Source organism: Mercenaria mercenaria, chromosome 19, assembly GCF_021730395.1.
Source record: "Mercenaria mercenaria strain notata chromosome 19, MADL_Memer_1, whole genome shotgun sequence".
In the NCBI taxonomy this organism is placed as follows: Eukaryota; Metazoa; Mollusca; class Bivalvia; order Venerida; family Veneridae; genus Mercenaria; species Mercenaria mercenaria.
Window position 1 is genome coordinate 18,901,047 of NC_069379.1, and position 22,158 is coordinate 18,923,204.

Consider the following 22,158-nt stretch of genomic DNA (forward strand, 5'->3'; position numbering starts at 1 on the left):
CTGACACGTTCAGTCAATTAAGAAAGTGGAAAGTGTGTTATTTACTATGGAACGCCATAGCTGTCTTCTGAAAAATGAAAACGTGTTATTTACTAAGGAACGAAATAGATGTCTGCTGACAGATGAAAATGTTTTATATACTCACAAGACGTTAATATGCAGAACTTTAAAATATTAAAGATAGGGGTGTAGTTGAGGGGTGAGGTGGGGTGGAATTTAGGGTTACATGAATTTTTATGATCTATTTAGATAATGAGCAAAGTTGCGTATAGATAGTGTCAGTACTAAACCGTATTAGGCAATTCGGCTAGTTTACAGAAGGTTTGTGGTTCTATACAGGTGCCCATCCCTCCGTGATGAAATCATCTTAAATGGGCGCCTTAGGTCTTCTTCAACCATTAAAAACTGGACAGGTACCATACGTTAAACCCAACAAAAATCTTTACCGTATTGGATACACAACCCATTCTGTATCGATCTTCCCCATTCAAGTTGATAAACTCTGTATAGCAAAGCTAGAAGCAAATATATATACATTATTTGACACATCATTACAGACAAATTATAAATATAGCAAAAACAAAAAAAAAAAGAAGATTTTATATAGAATTACAACGTCTTGTTGTATCCTTATACTGATTATTGTTTTTAGTGATATTTGTCAAAATTTCAATATTGATTATCACAGTAGAGCGTTTAACTGAATCCATTGCATTTGATTACCTCCCTTTATGACTCTGGCTGTAAAAGTTCATGTGCAGTATTAAAAAGTAGCCCTTTTCTAACTATGTGATTATACAGAACATCTATTTGGACAGCTTTATCATCTGTTTTTAACATAATATTTAAAGCCTTACGGATGTTTAAAGACCATCGCCCTTGTTTTCAACTTGATGAAATGTGGTGTATCACTAAACCCCTTTTTATATAATAAAAATTTAATGCAAGACTAACCCCTTTGTATTTGATATGCATATAAGTTGGTCCCTTTTAAAAATGACCTTAGTGTAAACTATTAAAGCCTTACCTCCCCTGGATTACACAACACTAAATATTCGCAGTCAGACGGCTGAACAACATCCGGGCAACTCAAACAATATGTCTGATTAGTATGCGGAGCTATAAAATAAAGAAATATGAGCCATGCCATGGGAAAACCAACATAGTGGTTTTGCGACCAGCATGGATCCAGACCAGCCTGCGCATCCATGCAGTCTGGTCAGAATCCATGCTGTTCACTTTCAAAGCCTATTGCAATTAGAGAAACCGTTAGCGAACAGCATGGATTCTGACCAGACTGCGCATATGCACAGGCTGGTCTGGATCCATGCTGGTCACAAAGCCACTATGTTGGTTTTCTCATGGTGCGGCTCAATTATGATAATAATAATAACAATAACATAATCATTACTGAAATCATCATCGTTGTAATCACCACCACCACCACCATCATCATCATCATCATCATTATAATAATAATAATGATAATCACCATCGCATTATTATGTCATTGTCATCAACTTCATTGACGTCGCCGTTGTCGGCAATCATCATCACCATTACAAATTATGGAAATGACCATATAAATTCCATTTTTTTAATAACTTCGTGGTCATCATTTTTTTATAATATTTTATAGCAAGTGAGTTAAATAACTGAAATGATTAAATGTTTTTTAATTGTTTCATAGACTCTGTGGGGATCACATGATCAAAATAATCTCTAAACCAAAATAAATTTATGAATAATATTGGATAATATTGAAGTAATCTTTTTGCTGTAAATCTAAAATATAGCCTATCATATGACAATATAGATGTAACCTAGAACTACATAGATTTCAATCACAATCACCTTCTGATTATCTAGAACACTTCATGAAACTAAGACTTCTTATTTTCCTTAGTGTTTGTAATTACAGAATATCTATCATTATTGTCAACTACATAATAATTTTACAATTTTCATTAGACATATGTTAGGCTATGTTTGAATTCCATGTCTTATCATGGTAGGAAATTTGTTCATATTCTTCAAAATATAACTTTAGTTTAGAGATTATTTTGATATATATATAAAAGCAGAACTTACGTTGCACAGAGTTGTCACAAAGGTTTCTGTTGCAGTATCTAGAATTATTACAACACTTGTAACAGGTCGTCAGATCCGCTTCAGCTGTCTCATACACGCTTACTTCATCGACTGGATTTTCGTGCACGGGATTATCGTGCATGTTTGTTACATCGCCAAAACTGCCAATTTGCTCATTAACATCTTTTGTATACAAAACTGAACTTCTTTTCCCTGATAAACTTGCGCCTGTTCGGCATTTCTGAAAATGATAAACTGATCACAAATTGTGTACAATAAACACTGCATTACGTCTTTGGTTAGTTTAAGACATAATGGCACCAGAAAAGAGTGATGCTCAATAAATATACATCTGCTCAATATGGATTAGTCAGATTATATAAAAAAAAATTGCCGCCAGAACTGGTGTATTCTTGTTGAAATAACCCTGAACAATTCATCGAACGCGCATTTTACAGTCTAGGTGCTTGAAGAAAACGTTTTTGTTGTTAAAGACCTACCATGACCTAGTGACCTACTTTTTTCACCCACAAAAACTTCATGAAAATCATTCTTATAATACAGGTAATATACAGCTATACTACAAGTTTTTCAGGTGGACAATTTAGGCCCTTCCTGAATAAATGTCTTTAGACAACTTTATCTGCAAACTTATTCAGTCAATCTCTTTTCAGCATAGTTTCAAAAATACAGATTAATAATTGTCATACACTGTAGAAACAAAATGTGATTGAAATTTAACTAAATACACTGATTCTGTACATATTGCTTCAGTAATACAATAAAATGTTACGTTGGACATTACACACATTGTCTTGGCCTAGTATATGTCACTGTCAATTTGTAACTAAATACTTTTATATTTCTTTTCTGTTCATGCAAGTCATGTATAATTACCATCATGGAAATACAAAAGAATACAGTTTCTTTTGTGGTGCGTCTTTAAACGAAATAATATGATTTTGTTTAAATGGGATTAAGCGAAAATTAACTCCTAGTTAGATTTAAAGATTGAAGAGTTTATTTTTTCGCCCATATGTCTCAAACCGCACTTATATTTTCACATATTTGCTATCTTGACGACTTTAAATAATCTTATGTTTTATTATAAGGGACCTCTGTGGCCAAGTGGTTAAGGTCGCTGACTTCAAATCACTTGCCCCTCATCGATGTGGGTTCAAGCCTCACTCGGGGCGTTGAATTCTTCATGTGAGGAAGCCATCCAGCTGGCTTACGGAAGGTCGGTGGTTCTACCCAGGTGCCCGTTCGTGATGAAATAATGCACGGAGGGGCATCTGGGGTCTTCTTCCACCGTCAATGCCGGAAAGTCGCCATTTGACCTATAATTGTGTCGGTGCGACGTTAAACCCAACAAAATAAGTAAACAAATATGTTTTATTATATGAATAACAAACCTGTTCTGATGAACACCCTGAATTATAGACAATAACTCCCGATACCGTAACAACTTGTTCAACATAACACGACTGGAATAAATAATAAAAAATGTAGCAAAAAAAATATACAAACATATATCGAAAGAAATGTTGCTTTTATGTCCACTGGAACCAGTTCTAAAAACATATTCCAATAAAGTTAACACTTTTTTGGTAGAGCTCTATAAAATACTGCCGAAATATACAAAAAATGCGCTATTGAGACTGTGTATACGACGTTAAAAAATTGAGCCGCGCCACGAGAAAACCAACACAGTGCTTTCAAAGCCTATTGCAATTAGAGAAACTGTTAGCGAACAGCATGGATCCTGACCAGACTGTGCGGATGCCCAGGCTGGTCTGGATCAATGCTGGTCGCAAATGCACTATGTTGGTTTTCTCATGGTGCGGCTCAATTTTAATGACATTTTACATGTTTTATTATCTCCCTTATGTCTACCTTAGTTGTACAACCAAATATTGATTCTGAAGTAAAAATGTATCTGCAAATATACATTATTTTAGCTCATAAATGAGCTATCTATAGGAAATATAAAACACAAATCTGCGTATAAACTAAAATAAATGTAGAATTAACAAATCGCCTTTAAAAGCTCACAATGCCTTCGTTTATATTAAAGCCTATTGGAATTGAAGAAACTGTTAGCGAACAGCATGGATCCTGACCAGACTGCGCCGATGCGCAGGCTGGTCTGGATCCATGCTGGTCGCAAAGCCACTATGCTGGTTTTCTCATGGCACGGCTCAAATAAAAGTCAACAAAATGTTCAATACTGCTACATTCATTTATCTATACATGTATGTCATTGTTAAATATATTAAATTCAAACTGACTACATGAAAACAACAAAATATGCAAATAGGTCGGTCAAATGAGATTGATCAGCTTAAACAGGAAATCAAAGAAACCCATTTCTAAGAAAAAGTGGAACAAGCAGTAAGAATAATGAATGTACTGCTCGGAATATCTTAGAACTTGAAGTCTTTGTAGATACAAATTTAAATGAAGCACATCAATGCAGAACTTGAAAAAAAGCAAAAACAATGAGGTGTCTAGAATATATTCCTTACACAAGGGGTTCTTCAAAATAAGCAATTATTAAGCATGAGTCATAAACGTTTTTCTTTTTGATGAAAATACTTCCAGTGTTTTAGTGGTAGTGTACATTCATTCTACGTTTAACTATACATGTCAACTAATAATTTATCCCAGTACCTTGATGAGAAAGTTATTGCAACTACGCTGTCATGGCGGATAAATTATTAAAAAGAAGATATTTCACCTTCATAGACTAAAGAAGAATTGCAGAATTGTAACTAAGGAACTATTAAGTGTAGTACTTTAAATCTTATAATGCACATAAATATGTTAATTTGTTAACGTAATCTATATGTAGTAACTGTTCAGTATTTGAATGAAATTTGGGTAGTATACCTTTAAAACCTTTCGCTGAAGTTTTGCTTTACCGCCAAGAATCAGTAAATTATACATGTATATTTGGAATGAAAACAATGGGAGTATATTTTCATGAGCTACGTGTTATTAACTATTATGTAACCTTTCCTTGTAGAAAATGTATACATGTAATCCCTTTACCTCATGTGAGTTACATGTCACGACCCTGTCACAGTCCCAGGGGTGAGGCAGATTATCACATTGAAGACAGACAATGCTTTCCGACGCTACCGGAAGTACATTTATAAAAAGGACGATGAACCAGACTAAAAGAGAAAGAAACACGAAATGCGCGTGATTATAAAATGTAGCCACTTCACTAACACAGTAAGTATAAAATGTTAGGCTGAATATCACTAAAGTCTGTAAAACTTTTTAACTGCTGATATTTCTATGCTGAATGTACATAAGTCGTTTAAATAATTCATTCACCAAACTGCAGTTCTTTTTAAAAAATCAAAAATGAAATTATACATATGTTTTTAAAGATCAAAAACTTGAAACAAAAGTATACATGCATTATGTATTTATATAATAATAAACGATACTGAGTAACAATGATTTAAACTTACATTTTATTCCACATAGATTATTCTCTAGTATCTACCTATCGCTTACTTCATATTTTTATGTAATAAAAATGCATAAAAAGCGTTCTATTTACCTATTATGAACAATTTTTCGACATTTCTAAAGAGGAACATTTTTAATTCTCTGTCAATGGAGGTCAAACGTTATCTTGAAAAACGTGTCTCGTCATTTACAGCGGACAGATTTGGATACACTTCCTATGTTATATGCCTATGTTCCACTATCTCTACACTATTTTAAAATAGTTCCATTGATAAATCTCTAATTTAAAAAGGAATTAAGAGTGACCTTTAGTATTAATCGCAAATTGTTGCATTGGGACAGTACAGGTAGCTTATTTCATCGTGCAAGGCACGGTTTTGTTTCGGTAATGATGCTTATCGAAAATATCACATAATCTCGCGGTATTTTGTGAGTTTTTCTTGAACTTTGGCCTTTCTGGCAAAATAACTCTTTTTTTTTGGAAGTTAGTCGATGCTGGACAATTACGAGATATAAAATTTCAAACATTTCTGTTTCTCTGTTTCATGTTATAAATATTATACACCTTCAAAACATAATTATATACGTTCAATGTCTTATTTAAACAACTGCCATTACAATCTAATGTAGATCACTGGAGTCACGTTCAAAGACATACATATAATCTATTTGCACTGATTCTTACACCGAGTTCATGGTACTAGCCTGGTTCCCGACTGAGTGTGAGACTACCGGTCTACAATCATTTTTTTATGAAACGTAGAGAGTAAACACGGGAACAAGTCTAATTTCATAGTTCACAGATAAGATGAAAGATTTTCCGCTTATAGACCTGAATATGGCTGAACCGGTACAAATGACCTCACAGTTTTAAAGTTTTACAGTCATCTTCACATCATAAAGACTTGTGTCAAAATATAATTTCCAAGTTCAGTCTCGTAACTGTTTCTAAAATTTAAGTACCCGTCTGGAAATAAAGAAAGTACCCGTCTGAAATTTCAGTACCAGTCTAAAAATAAAGACGAAATATAACAACTTTTCTAAAATTTAAGTACCAGTCGGGAAACAAAGACGTAATGAAACAACTTTTCTAAAATTTAAGCAACAGTCTGGAAACCTAACAACTTTTCTAAAATTTAAGTACCAGTCTGGAAACAAAGACGTAATGAAACAAATTTTGAATAAAATTTAAGTACCAGTCTGGAAACCTAACAACTTTTCTAAAATTTAAGTACCAGTCTGGAAACAAAGACGTAATGAAACAAATTTTAAATAAAATTTAAGTACCAGTCTGGAAACCTAATAACTTTTCTAAAATTTAAGCACCAGTCTGGAAACAAAGACGTAATGCAACAAATTTTAAATAAAATTTAAGTACCAGTCTGGAAACCTAACAACTTTTCTAAAATTTAAGCACCAGGCTGGAAACAAAGACGTAATGCAACAAGGAAGTTCGCTAATAATTTAGCTATTAAAGACATCAATTCACAAAGCTTTGTCACTGAAAAACCTTAGAATAGCATTAAATTTGCAAAGAAACACCCTTAATAGTAAACATTATTTCAGCACTAAGGGCCATAACTCATGTTTCCTCAAGCAATGCAGGGCCATATTTTCTGACAACAATAAACACTACTTCCATGTTTTATTGTAATATTTCAAACTAAGTCCGGACGACCAGAAAATAAAACAAGAGGGCCACTGTGGCCCTGAGTCTCTCTCCTGATCTTGACTATCTGATCTTGAATATACTTACGACACACTGAATCATGAATGGTAATCTGTGTTTGGCATACCAAAGAACACATTCAAGGGAGAACCTTAAAATGAGTCTACATAAAGAGTTTGACGGCAATCCAGCTATCGGTTCATAAGAAAAAGACGTTTAAAGTTTTTAACTCTTATAATCCCTTAAAGGGGTCTAGTGCCTCATTTAATAATTGGAAGAGTGCCTCATAATGATGCTTCAGACCAAACTTGATGAAGATCAATCAAGAAGTCCATGAGAAGAAGTTGTTTGAATTTTTTTTTTAGCTTTATAATGGGCCAACTGTCTTTATTTGAACGATCTTGAGAAGGAGCCTTGCCAGAATAGTACAGACCAAGTTAAGTGTAATTCTGACTAGTAATTTTACATAAGATGTTTAAGTAATTGTAGACAACAGAAGCAGGATGAAGGACCATCCACCTATACTAGTAGCTCACCCTAAACCCTTGGTTCAGGTGAGCTAAAAACAGTACTCACGTAGGGTCATAAATCTCGTTTTCTACAAGCAATCTGTCTGAAACTTGCAGGCCCAGATTTCCCTTCAGCTGTTAACATTTCTACTCCATATTTATTGAAATCCTTCGAATCATGCCCGAGATATAAAATGGACTATAAAAATCCTAAAAACCAATCCTGGGATATGACACCGGACGGACGGACAAAGAAACACTGTACTTCAAATACAATTAAAAAGGGCAATGGATCTGGTCTGCCTTAACAAATCCGAAAGGAATTTGAAGGACTGCATTGCAAAACAAATTATATACAAGTTATTCTTTCTTATTTTTTTTATTTCTCTTTCCTCAAAGATAATGATAAAATCAAGCACAAAGATTCAATAAGAGAAGCCACATTTCCCTCAAACATATGTATAGATTCATGTCCCAAAGTTTACAGTCAGCACGTACTCATCTGTCTCAAAATTTACAGTCAGCACGTACTCATCTGTCTCAAAGTTTACAGTCGCGTGTCGCATTCATCTGTCTCAAAGTTTACAGTCGACACGCATTCATTTGTCTCAAAGTTTACAGTCGGCACGCATTCATCTGTCTCAAAGTTTACAAACGAATTTTCTGTAACTTGCATATCATTTATTTCAATGCAAGTGTTACAACTAAGATTACTGCTAATTTGTTTGTCTGAATAACTGGAAAACTATACAGTTTCAAGCAGAGATTATCAAACATTAATGTACATGATGTATGTAACACTAGAAGATATTACTCAATAAGTAAGTCATGAAAAAACTTTTATATTCTTTCCTCAAGGGATGTAAATCTGCATTATCCGCTAAATAAAAGGCTGATAAACTAACGTTGTTTCTGTCCTTAACACACATTGTATGATTTATAGGCCTAACTGTAGTAAAGGAACCAGCGTGGGGGCCATCTGGTCTATCGCGTAAAGGCGGAAAGGTTTTTGAGCACTAATTTTTCACTTGACATTTTGGTAGAATAAATGGGAGAGGAGGTTGTATTTGGTGAAGTGAAACTCAATTCTAGTACGAGTAGTACTTCCAGGTCACAGCAGTATGATTTTGATGTGATTTTACAATAAGCAAATGTGACAAGAGAAAACACGCTTAGAAGATACATGACCCATACTTTTCTTTTCATTTTATATCAGTTTTATCATAACTCTTTAAAATAAGGTAAGGATTTGTTCTCTAAAATGAGTCTAGCTATGTTTGGTAGCTCTTTAAAAAATGTCAGTTTTATATAGAATATATAGGGAATACTATTTAGTGTTGTGTAACCTTTATATGATATCAAATTTGAAAGCAAGAATAGTAAGGCTTACGTTTATAAAAATATATCATTAAAAATAAATTTTATTGTAGGAACAATAATGAACTTTATCAAAACTGGAATTCATACTAGTGAACATAAAATAAAACCCATCTAACTTAATGTATAAATCACAGGTCGCTCTGATAAGCCGTTGTGGCGGACGTTCCAGGAACCTTCTGTGGATGGTAGGATAAGGATTTATGTAATGAAAGCTAAACTATTACATTTCTCGAGATGGTCGACTTTGTTAATATAACATTGATTTAATAGCATCCTTTGCCAAATCGTACTGTAAGCATTAGAAGTTTCGATTATGTAACGGCTGGTAGTTAACCTAACCAGTGTTCCTTGATTCTGTACCAGTACAAACCTGTTCTTCGCAGTGGTGGAATATTTTTCTTCCCGTTTATCAATAAATAGTGTAAATTTACCTGTGTTGAAAGACCTTTTTTCAACAAGGACCATTACCTTCATTTGCCAAGGGTGGTCATGACATGCAAGTGTGACTGTATATAGCATGTGACACTATCAGTATCCGACATTTTGTCTGAAGAGGCTAAGTGACAGTCGTTTATTTTAAGGCTGAACACCACTAAATCCGGCTGTTCTTTATTTCATATAAAATCCTCTTACTTTATTACGGTTTTTCGACATTTTCTAGCATATCAGATTTTTGGAGACTTATATTCTCATAAAGAACTACCGGTATATCGCTACTATAGAAAAACAAAAAGAAAAAAGAAAAGGGGTGTTAACTTTTACTACAGTTCGTTAAATACAACCCGCTGAATTTACTACCTTTCGCTTCTTTAAATTTCTCTTTTCGAGACATTAAATTCTTACGCCGCCGTTTTTACTTAGCATGCGATAGGAACATGGCGATTTCGATAGAATGCCAAGTGATACACTCTGAAAAGCGGTAGAGTAAAAGAAAACACGTTGCTATTGAGAAAGGGCACGAGGAAAGGGAGAAAGATTAGCACTATTTATATTTGGACTACTTGTAATGTAGACAATATTTAACAATTAGCAACGTGAAATGTCACAGTATTCCCATTCTACATTTGGACGGGAGGAGAAACACCAGATGTTCCATTGTTCGCTTGTTGGGTTACGGCAATAATTTTCGGCTTCCGATAATGACGCTTCCGGAAGGTATGCAGCATCTATATTCCAATCGCCAATATGGTTATCCCACCTTTCGCAATCATAACCGGTGTCTGTAATGTTTTTCGTGCCAGCATAATCCCAGACATCATTTATGTAGCAATCTGTAATAAATATGAGCCGCGCCATGAGAAAACCAACATAGTGAATTTGCGACCTGCATGGATCCAGACCAGCCTGCGCATCCGCGCAGTCTGGTCAGGATCCATGCTGTTCGCTTTCAAAGGCTAATGCAGTTAGAGAAACTGTTAGCGAACAGCATGGATCCTGACCAGACTGCGCGGATGCGCAGGCTGGTCTGGATCCATGCTGGTCGCAAACGCACTATGTTGATTTTCTCATGGCACGGCTCATATTTAGATAAGTAAGTACTGACGATAGACCGAATTAAATTGCCTTATCATATTCTAAGGCATCGACAATGGACTCTTGACCAAATCTAGTTGTCTAGTACCTCTTGGCCGTAGGGAAATGAACTTGTGCCGTGAAATGGTACCGTATATTTTCGCTTATAAGATGCACTCGCTTATAAGACGCCGGACACGCTATCTGGGGTTTCTTTTTCTTTTAATTTCCCTGTAGCACACACTGATAAGATATCCCCCTCTCTGAACTGGAAATATGACTCCTGATAATGCGTCTTAAAAGCGAAAATATACAGTACATGTATATCGTTCCCACGACTTAGTTATCTCGTGGCCATGAGATATTATTTCATTCACAAGAGTTACTATCTGGTTGTCAGCCGCATATTCTGTACAATGCTTTAACGTATTATTCGCATATAAAACTTATATAAAATTGGTTTGAATTCTTGTAGTTGAGTTATTGGCATCACAGTAAATATAGAAACATTTTTGATAACCAGATATCTACACTCATGCGGTATTGTTTCCTTCTGAAAGTATAGTCTATTTTTGAAATAATATGAATTGGATGTAGTAGTGTCATAGGGAAGTGTAACGCTTAAAAGCTATAAAATATATTGACATGCAGAGATAGTACCAAAAAAAAAAAAAAAATCAAAATTACAATTTTTGAAAACTTGATCGTGGAATACCTCAAGTTCATAAAGATTAAGCTATATGCATCATTTTTCATTCAGAAAGGTTTTTAATAAAGTATTTAATCCAATCAAAACGGTCCTGCATTGGAAAGTGAAGCCAGTGAAAGCTAACTTTTCTGTGACTATCTATATCGGGACAGAGTATTTAGACATCTGTTTCCAAAATATAGTCTGCTTCAAAATTGATTATTTGATTATTGTTCAAAAAATGAATCATCTGTAATTTTAAAACATATTTTTTTCATAGAGTGAAATGGTACATTTGTATATTACGCCTGATAATTTACATGTACGGTATGGTCGAAGAAATGAAATCCACGAAAACTAGTCCACACAATTTCACTGTAAATCATACAAAAATGATTACCGTATATTTTCGCTTATAAGACGTCGGACATGCAACATGGGGTTTCATTTTCTTTTAATTTCCCAGTAGTACACACATATAAGATGCTCCCCACTCTCTAAACTGGAAATATGACTCCTAATAATGCGTCTTATAAGCGAAAATATACGGTAGAAACTATGCTGTTGAAATTATGGAACCATCTAATTGTTGAAAGATAACTATTCATTTTTTCAAATACATATATGAGCCGTGCCATGAGAAAACCAACATAGTGGCTTCGCGACCAACATGGATCCAGACCAGCCTGCGCATCCGCGCAGTCTGGTCCGGATCCTTGCTGTTCGCTAACAGTTTCTCCAATTCCAGTAGGCTTTAAAAGCGAACAGCATGGATCCTGACCAGACTGCGCGGACGCGCAGGCTGGTCTGGATCCATGCTGGTCGCACACCCACTATGTTGGTTTTCCCATGGCACGGCTCATATAATGTTCACATACCGACTGCTACACATGAAGCTGTCTCCCAACTGCCTGACGCTGTACAACTGATAGTGCTGGAACTAGACTGGAAGTTTGTATTACAGATCACCGACGCGGTATCCATGTACATTGTGCCAGAATGCAAGACGATGATTCCATTATCTATTACAGATGGTGGGTTTCCACAAGCTGACAAAAAATGAAACAAAAAAGTAGAAGTCGGTCATGTAGATGTAAGAGATTATATTTAGCTAACTGTTTAACCTTTAGCCTGCTGGCGTCAAGTGATTTTGCCTTTGCGACCAGTGCAGATCATGATCAGCCTGCACAGATCATGGTAAATTTTCAGTAAATTTTCAGTAAAACCCCCTTTGCATAATAAGTGGTATTGCCCAAAACGAATGATGGACCAGTCCATTTTAGAAATATAGCAGGGTAAGGGTTAATCCATCTAGTCCGTAAAAAGTCAAGATATAAACCATTAATCATTCTAAAGGCCTAAGTGTGTGATAGTAAGATCTTATTAATTTTCAAAATTTTCTTAATGATGTCAATTTTATGACCAAGAATGTATTTTTCACATTGCAAAAATCGGACAGAATCGCAATTCCGAAAAAGCTGTCTTTAGAAATTTTGCATTTTTTTTTTTTGCATGGACATGTTGCTTTTATACTAAGAAATGCTCAAAGTTTTATAACAATCCTTTCACAAATAAAATCGAAAATGATTTAAAAGAAAGATTTTGTTGAAAAATACAATTGAAAATACCCCCTTTGTCCATAAATTCAAAACTAATTAAGATATTTTTTAAAATTTTAAAAGTTTCTATACCAAGTTCGGTGCTCTTTAGACTGATGCATAATTCCAGTGATACTGAGAAATCTAGGAAAGAAAACTTGTTATTGAAATGTCACATTGTTTTGATAACTGATAAAAATCATCTGTGAAATAATGTCAAAAATGTACAATTTTTAATTTTAAAGGTGACTGTCTTAAATTATCAAGCTTTGTCATAAGAAAAAATGAAATTCTAAGGTGAACAAATAACTGTAAGCGGACGCAAACTTAAAACTGTATTAAGCTTGTTACATAGAAGATATTACACGAGTGTCTTTTCATATCGAATTTATTAAACGAGTTGAATAAAATGATAAAACGCGAGGCTCTGCCGAGCATTTTATCAATTTTATTCAACGAGTTTAATAAATTCAATGTGGAAAGTCACAAATGTAATATTCATTTTATCACATGTTAGCTTTTTTCTGTCGAAACATCAAAAATTCTACTTTCTTTTCCTATATAAATAAGTCAAATTGACCAACGTCTTCGATACTATAAATGACGTCGACGCCAAAGCTTTATTACACTAGTGTATTATCATTTTTATGTAATGGCTTTATTACACTGCCGCGACGTCAAACATGTGATAAAAATAGGTAAAGGCCCCGTGTTTCCTTTTTCACATTGTTGTGAACTTTCTAACCCGGTGGCCCTGTTTTCAATTTATTCTTAACACCGCTTTACAATTATGCAATATCTGATGTGTTGAATGGTAACACCCCTCCCACCCCCACCCATATGTACTTTGCTTCTGGAATTGAGGCGTCTTCTGTATCTTGCCCTATCCTCAAACTAAAAGATTGCTAAAACCTGTAATTATAAGCAGAACGAGACTGACTGTTGGGTCGACTCTAATTATTTTATTACTCCTTTTTTAGTTTCTATATTCAAAAACAAATTATGACTCGGAGAGATACATAACAGTCATGGTGTAAAGGTTTAATAAGACATAGCTTTAAAACAGGGGATTTTCGAGTTTCGATACATTTTCCAGCTTTGCATGAACTGATCACATAGCATTTGCTTAAATACAGCATATTAATTACAGCTTGAATGTAGAAATTATTTAAAGCAAAAGAGTGTTTTATCACTATTTATGCACGATGGGCGGTTATACGTCGGGCGTAATAATATCACGAGGGCGCAGCCCGAGTGAAATTATTTGTACGACGTATTACCGCCTGAGTGTATAAATAGTGTTAAAACACGGGTTTGCTATAAATTATTTCGATTCTAACATGCCCTTAATATAAAACAGTAGATAAATTATAGAAGCGCTCTTTCTTGGTCGCAACAAAAACATTGACGTCACCGCACGTTAACGTGACGTCATTCTAGCGTAAGAGTGTTTTATCAGCGGCAAGTATATCAGAATTAAGAAACAATATATCTCATCCAGTGATTATTTGTCGTTGAATAAATCATTGTTTGGAGTTTAGATGCGAAGGAATTATATGCGCCCTCGTGATATAATAATACGCATCTGAACGACAAACAATGATTTATTCAAGAGAAAATCACTAAATGAGATATATCATTTCGATTCTAACAAGTTACCAAGGATTTTAAGTACACCCTTGACGACATTCATTAAATATTTGCCCGTTTTCAATTGGTTTCTTTTCCAGCACGCCGGTATGCCGTTTGACGCTATGACGTAATAATTGTGACGTCAACACAGTGATTTGTTGTATAATAATTCACTGTTTTCAGCCTTCTTTGTTTAATAGGAAAATGAATCGGATCGTGTTAGAACCAAATTTCAAGCAGATCAGACGTCACTTAAACCTAAACTATCTGATAAAATTTTAATTTGATGAGGCAATGAATTAAAATTTTGAAAATTGCATTCTTCCTTAAGGAATTTGTACACACATATAAAGTTAACTTATCACATGTCTTGACATTTGAGTAACGGTGTTTTAACAGAAACAAGCATATTAGAATGTCAAATATCAACTGTCTAATTGTAATTTAAAAATGATAAGTGATATTTTTAATTGCGTAATGCAGAACAAAGTGACCGTTGATTGCATGGAACTAAATGTATCACTGACCATTTTGTAACTTTAATCTAATCATTTAAGAGTAAACATCTTTTGGTCCCCCGTTTACCTGACTGAAAGAACATGCTTTTACTTCAAAGCAGTTTAAAGCAAACTGGTAGAGCGTAAATGTTTCCAACTAATTGAATGTTACATTCACTATTTTGGAATATATAAATCATTAACGGCTGAAGGTAATAATTTGGCAATAAGCATTTATCATTTTGCTTTCAGTATTAAATATTTGGAATATAAAGTTCTTTATTTAGAATTTGTCATAAAAAGAGTTGGCTCTTAGAACTAAGTTTTTTTTTCATTAAGTATTTGGCATTGCGCGCCGGCCAGTTTAATTTAAATACAAACAAATAACCAGTTACATATTGGGTCACAGGTAACGGTCTCCCAACTGCCTGAAGTAGTACAACTGATTGTATCAACACTTCCTTTGTAGCCAGGATCGCAGGTCACTGTTGCTGTATTCTGATATATGGCACTACTATTCACAACTACGTTTCCATTAGATATGTTTGCAGGATTTCCGCAGGCTGAATAAGTATAGAATAAAAGGATTATTGTTGAAATATCACGTCTTACTACATACACATTTATAAACTCCGTTAAGTTAAAGATATTTTTTAATTAAATATTTTTTCATATTGACGTTCAAATTTCATATTGGGTGCATGACGTCATTTGTGACGTCAGTTTCACGCATGTCGTCGCGTTAAAAAGTTCTTTAACGATGATATTTTCAATTCTACTCAGGCTAAAGAACAAATTTATATCATTTATATAATAAGTATAAATGTAGTACGTGTATGCAATAAAAAGATCATTAGATTTGCACCGAGAAATATGCACTCGTTCTTTCGCGGAGTGATATTGCGCTCCTTAAAGTCGCGCAATATTTCCGCTGCAGAACTCGTGCATATTTCTCGATACAAATCTAATAACCTATAAATATTAACCTTTAGCCTGCTGGCGGGAGGTGATTCTGCCTTTGCGACCAGTGCAGACCAAGATCACATGGGCTGTACTGTTCGCTATTCAGTCAATAAATTTTCAGTGAACACCCCTTCGAATAATAAATGGTACTGCCAAAATTGAATGATGAACCAGTACTTTTTAGAAATAAAGCAGGGTAAAGGTCAAATAAAATGTAATTATTTCTTAAATGGTGTTTGATTTAACAATTATACAACATGTCAGTAATATGTTGATTGCAAATATCCGGCATGTGATACGATTTCTGTCAAACGTCATTTGTACAATACTTTTATTTTGAAACGGAAATTGGAATTTCAAGCGTCTGTTTGTATAATCGATCCATATTGTAGATACATATCAACAATATATCGCTAACTTCGGGCTTTTTAATATACTATTTAAACAGGACAATGAACAAATTATGAGTGATGTTAAATCAATACTTTACCATTAAAATTAAAAAAAAACTGGTTTCACATCTTTGATTTTTCTTTTGTGTTTTTTCGATTTTGTTGTTTTATCTAAAAAGAACTTATAGTTCACATAACATTTTTCCATTTGTCTGTAATTTTTTGAAATATGTTTTTGTTTAATTTGAAAACAAGTAAATATATAGAAAAGAGGTACCGGTATCGCAAGGAATTGTTTTTCTAAAGCCCTCAGTATCCGCTGTCAACATAAAAGGGGCATATTGAATTTCATATAATGATTCACAATACAAAAAAAACACTCTTGGTTCGAGCAGTAATAATTAACATTACTATTATTATTAAATATCAGATAAATATGACACATGTAATAACTATCATTATGGATGATTTCTATATTTTGTGGAAAGAAAGGAACATAAATTATGTTTGCTAAGCATGCATTTTTATCTACAAATTAATTATTGTAAAATAGTAAACATGCAAAGAGATAGAATTAAGCATGCAGTATTTATCTATAAATTAATTAATCCGCATTGTAAACATACACTGCGATAAAATCAAATAATGAAAAATATTATCAACAAAAAAAAGAAAAAAAAAAGGAATTACTTTGCTACGCAATTTCATGTTTTCTATTCTTAATAACATGTCGCAAAGCAATATCATCTGTTCAATTACAGTTGTAAACAAAATGTTTGAAAACCCGATATAACCGCGACAAGTTGACAAAGGATAAGATTGGCAATGGTGTTTGCACAAACGTATTTCTAGCATACTGTATAATTTTAGTTAAACGTTATAGATGTGTTGCAATTAAATGAATAATTATTCAATTCAATTCAATTCAATTCCACTGTTTATTTCGAAAAAAACCCAACATACAGAAAGTATTTAACAACGTTTATTGCCAATGCGAAATCTCTATGTCGGTATGAAACAATAACAAGCACGAATATAGGCATACGCGTATCAGGAACGCTACACGTATACAGTTGCAATCATTTTTTATAGCAAATGCTACATGAATATTCTTAGCTAACATATTAAAAATACATCTGTGACAATTGCTTAACAAAGCTATTAGGTCAATGACAGTACTAGTTTGGGAGACAAATATGAACGTGTAGTTCAACGCCCGTGACTATTTGTTATAACAAATGTCCCCATTTTGTGTAATAGAAGAATGAAACGTAAGAATACCGTTGGAGCAGTTGACAGTTGTACTCCATTGTCCATTGGTCAGGCAGACAGCAATCATGGCCCCATCAGATGCTTCATCGTCACATACATACTTAATCATTGCGCCAATTTCATTAGTATTGCCAAGTACCTGTCCATTCTCCGGAACTCTTGCTATTGGACACTCTACATTACATACAATATCACTTATAAAGTGTTTTAAATATATTAACCTTTCTATATATATGAATGTATTTTTTTAAATGTCTTAACACTTCGTTAAGTAAAGGTATCAGTAATGTATTATTTTAAATATCTTGACGCGCCGTTACATATACTTATACATTGTTTTAGATATCTTGGCGCTTTATTATGTAAAGTTATAACATATATATTGTTTCATTTGTTTTGACGTTTCGTTATATAAAGGTATTACTATTGGGACAATACACATCTTTCTGGAAGGTGATTTATGAAAATGTAACCGCGCAGAATTTAATCAGGAATAGATTGTCTCATAACTATTTCGTAATTATCTGCTGTACAATGGGGAATAATTTACCACCTCTGCCGTCAGTATCGTTATAAGACCGGAACATTTGGCCTACTCTATCACCACCTTTGAGGCAGCCGTGGACTTGATCACAAACTTACAAGTACTCATGTCTAGTAAAATAATTCAACATACTTTGAATATATGCCTATGACGCAGTAATTTACTACGAATAACTATCGGCTGCATACCTTTAACATATTTTTTACTTTACAGGAGGTTTGAATGCATAACTGTATATATCACCAAATCTCCGTATCATATTGATGATGTGGTTAGCCGAATCAAATCCTATATGTATTGAGTTTCTAACTACGCCAAGCTTCCCCTTAAACCGGCGCGTGCGTAATTTTCACACGCTTATGTAATTAGCGTCGGTATACGACAAACAAATTAAACAAAGTGACTTTCGTTCACTGCAATGCTTTAATGGGCTTTGATTAATACGAATAAAATTATTTAAAATAATTGAGCAATGTCTGTTTTTATTTTTTCTGCATAAAAACTGGAGATTCGATGTTAACTTTCATACTGCTTTAGCATGGCTGAATAACTTAGCAAAGGACCCGGAAACGGGGGGATAGCTAAGTCGGCTACTGGAAAGCAAGGAACAAAACGAAAATAAGATAAAAAAAAACTTTAGAAACAAAATATATAACGCCATCATCAAATGTGAAAAACTCAATCTCATGTGTTAGAACTATGTACAAATCTCTCTCCAAATTAGAGTTCAACAAACGTTCGGCGGTTTTATTAAAAAAAATTGTAAAACTGTATATTGTACATGACTCACTGTTATTATGAATAAACTGACGTATGCTTATTAGTTGTGTAGATTTCATGTGTCTATTTATAGCCTATGTCTACATGTGACGTCATTTAGAACTGTTTTCAAATATTTCTGTGTACATGTCCGTGAATTAATTGTTTGCGTTTTAACGTGTTTATATTTGAAAATATTTGCACTGGACTATGATTCATAAAGGTTTGCTATTCATATCTTCTTATTTGATGCTGTCTTCACCAAATTCTTATGATTATATATTAGTGTTTAATCTATGTTTTTTTTCGTATTTATGTCATGTTTGAAAATTAATAATAAAGACTATTTCAGCGTCTGTTTTTACAAATCATCGTATCATACACACATGGAGGTACAATATAACAATATATTACGATGTAAGGTTTGTAACACATCATGCCCTCGAATTCCCAAATTCAAAATGGCCGCCATTTGGATGGCTCGAACAACGGAAAACTCGAACTTATTTCAACGGGACTCTCGAGTTCGAGTTATCGAAGTTCGACTGTATTCAAGCGCTGTTAGCGCTTGTGCCATTTTTGGAATAGATTCTTTTCATACACTACTAACATAAATCACCTTCCATCAGTACTGTACTAGCAGTACTTTGATTTGTATTAAAGTCTGCAGGAGCCCGTGGGTATGTTTATGACCGGGGCCGAAGGTAGAGGTCACCAACATATCCCAATGGCTCATACATGTATGAACGGCATTCTTGAATAAGTAAAAGGATGACACGAAAACTAAAGGTTTTGTTTTCAAAGGAAGTGACATTCTGTTATTTTGTCAAATCTTGTTAAACAATACTATTTTTACCTTTAAAGACGCATGTTTGACTAAGTGTATCACACACCTTACCAACACCGCACACACCACAGGGATTCTGAGGAGAAACAACAATTATAAAATATTAACTATTATAACCGCCTCGATAGCCTAGTGGTAGAGCGTCCACTTTGAGTGCGGGAGGTCGTTGGTTCGATCCCTGGCGGCGTTATACCAAAGACGTGAAAAATGGTAACAGTAGTTCCCTTGCTTGACGCTCAGCATCAAAAGGGAAATTGGCCTCCTCTCTCATACCCTCGCGGCGATGGATTACATCATGAATGATATTCAATGGTGATTAATATAAGTTGTAGAACTTCATTCACAATCGACCTAAAATAAATGATGTATAAACTAATTCAAAGATATGAAATAGACCCACATCGATCGTTAGACTACTCCACTATTAGCTTTTATATAGCATTGTACATTACGGCGACGCCAACATTAAATCGCCGGCTATCTCGAAGATATTTTCAGGTCCTATCCCAAAATACGTGAACAGATGTGGTTCTGTACTTAAAATTACACTTATTACACATTATCCAAGGATGTGGTTCTGCACTTAAATTTTGAGAATTTCAAATTATCCTATGATATGTTTCTGTACTTAAATTGTGCAACTATAATTACAATTTATCCTAGGATGAGGTTCTGTACTTAAATTACACTAACTTACAATTTATCCTAGGATAATGTTCTGTACTTAATTTACTCTAATTACAAATTATCCTAGGACACGGTTCTGTACTTAAATTACTCTAATTACAACTTATCCTAGGAATCCAATGTGGTTCTGTACTTGAATTATACTGATTACAAATTATCACAGAATGTGATTTTGTGCAGATTGACATTGCGGCTATACTACATTGTGAGTATGAGATAAGTTCGATAATTTGACGCCTGTAACAGGGAGTTTGTGGGTAGTTCTAGCAAATCAAGCCTTTGAATAATGTGTTATTACCGAACCACTTGTGTGAACCTTTGTATCAAATGTACTGTAATATTCTGTTGTTTTAATTGCTTTCTCGTTCGACAACATATATGAATACAAAATCTAGTATTATGCTCAAAATTGAAACAACAATACTGCAAAATTGAGAGGTTGTGCTTACATGAAAATGAAACATTTTTATATTTCTATGCGAACGAACACATGCAAAAATATAATTCTTGTGGATATATTTCCTACTATAACTTTGAAACAAACACGAAGACCCATATTTCCCCAAACAATATTCAAATTAATTATATAACTGATACATATACATACCTGTAAGACATTAATATCAGACGCAGGAATAAAAATACAGCCTCTAGTTATAGTTTCACCTTCCTCCGCCACAGAAAGTAGTTCACACATGTGGAAAAGTCTTCTATAATTCAAAGCAGCACAGTGCTCCCGCAAACTACATTCCACAACGCACTGGGTGATGGACAGTGTTTGTAGAATTGCGAAAATTTCATTCTTGGAACCGCATCTGTTTTTAAAGTTTATGATGAATTCAAGTTTAACACCATCTTCATTCGTGTAAAATTCGGAAAATACGATTTGCAAGAATGTGAAATACAGAAAATGTGCATACATAGTCAGGTTAACTTTACTAATAATTCACTTCAAAAACTAGTCCGCCAATAAATCTAAACTCGTTGGATAACCCCAAACCCATACGCGTCTAGAAATCTATGCTGAAAAAGTGTTCTTCGAGATTGAGTACATAATGATATATCTCATAGTCTATTAATTAAAAACAAAAATTTATTTTAAGCAACTTTACATTAATAGAATAATTAATTATTATTAAAGATAATAGATTTTCGTTGCTATTAGTTATAACTTTTGATTTTCCAATAATTATGATTACTACATTTCTTCTTCCAATATTCAAATAAACATTCATGTCAGTGAAATTATATTTGATAAATCCTCTATTTATAACGTCCTCTGTTACATTCCAATAATCTGCTGCAAGAATAATTCCAATATTAAGTATTTCAAGCAATTTGATTGGTTTAGCGGATACGTTCACATAATGACGATCGGCAATTTCCGTACCATTTCGTTTTATTTCGGCATTCTTCGGCCATAAGTGTAGCTAATACAAGCATTGGTTTCCGTAATAACCGGAGAATGCCGAAATAACATACAGAGAAAACAAAATTGAACAGATATTACTGTCATTTCTTTTACGGCCGCAATCACTTAAGCGTATAATCATATACAGTCAAACCAGTATTTATCGGCCAATCAAAGTCAAGTGAACGACACAATATTAGAACAAAACGTCAATTACGGAA

General features: G+C 34.0%; 2 protein-coding genes across 2 annotated transcripts in view; both read right to left on the bottom strand.

The window, feature by feature from the left end:
- Window positions 1-5,945, bottom strand: part of LOC123542394 (uncharacterized) — a 36,914-nt gene extending 30,969 nt beyond the window's left edge. Inside the window, exons 1-6 of the mRNA XM_053531859.1 lie at window positions 5,669-5,945; window positions 5,146-5,270; window positions 3,507-3,578; window positions 2,092-2,332; window positions 1,028-1,119; window positions 447-515 (exon numbers count right to left, since the gene is read on the bottom strand). Of these exons, the coding sequence (XP_053387834.1) occupies window positions 447-515; window positions 1,028-1,119; window positions 2,092-2,332; window positions 3,507-3,578; window positions 5,146-5,270; window positions 5,669-5,708 (639 nt within the window). The 5' untranslated portion in view covers window positions 5,709-5,945. The remainder of the gene's footprint in view (window positions 1-446; window positions 516-1,027; window positions 1,120-2,091; window positions 2,333-3,506; window positions 3,579-5,145; window positions 5,271-5,668) is intronic.
- Window positions 5,946-8,623: 2,678 nt separating this feature from the next.
- On the bottom strand, window positions 8,624-21,704 carry LOC123542997 (prothrombin-like). The gene is made up of 6 exons (XM_045329056.2): window positions 21,134-21,704; window positions 19,849-19,915; window positions 17,699-17,863; window positions 15,458-15,625; window positions 12,214-12,384; window positions 8,624-10,406 (listed from the first exon to the last, which is right to left on the bottom strand). Exons 1-6 carry the CDS (start codon window positions 21,446-21,448, stop codon window positions 10,162-10,164), a joined length of 1,131 nt encoding a protein of 376 aa, XP_045184991.2. The 5' UTR covers window positions 21,449-21,704; the 3' UTR covers window positions 8,624-10,161.
- Between the last annotated feature and the right edge of the window lie 454 nt (window positions 21,705-22,158).

Bases quoted from the DNA above. Each gene is read 5' to 3' on its own strand.
- LOC123542997 (XM_045329056.2), bottom strand. From the start codon at position 21,448: ATGTATGCACATTTTCTGTATTTCACATTCTTGCAAATCGTATTTTCC. The intron at 19,916-21,133 runs GTATGTATATGT...GTTTCTCCTCAG, and splicing joins CTGATATTAATGTCTTACAG to AATCCCTGTGGTGTGTGCGG. The intron at 15,626-17,698 runs GTATTCTTACGT...ATACTTATTCAG, and splicing joins AACTGTCAACTGCTCCAACG to CCTGCGGAAATCCTGCAAAC.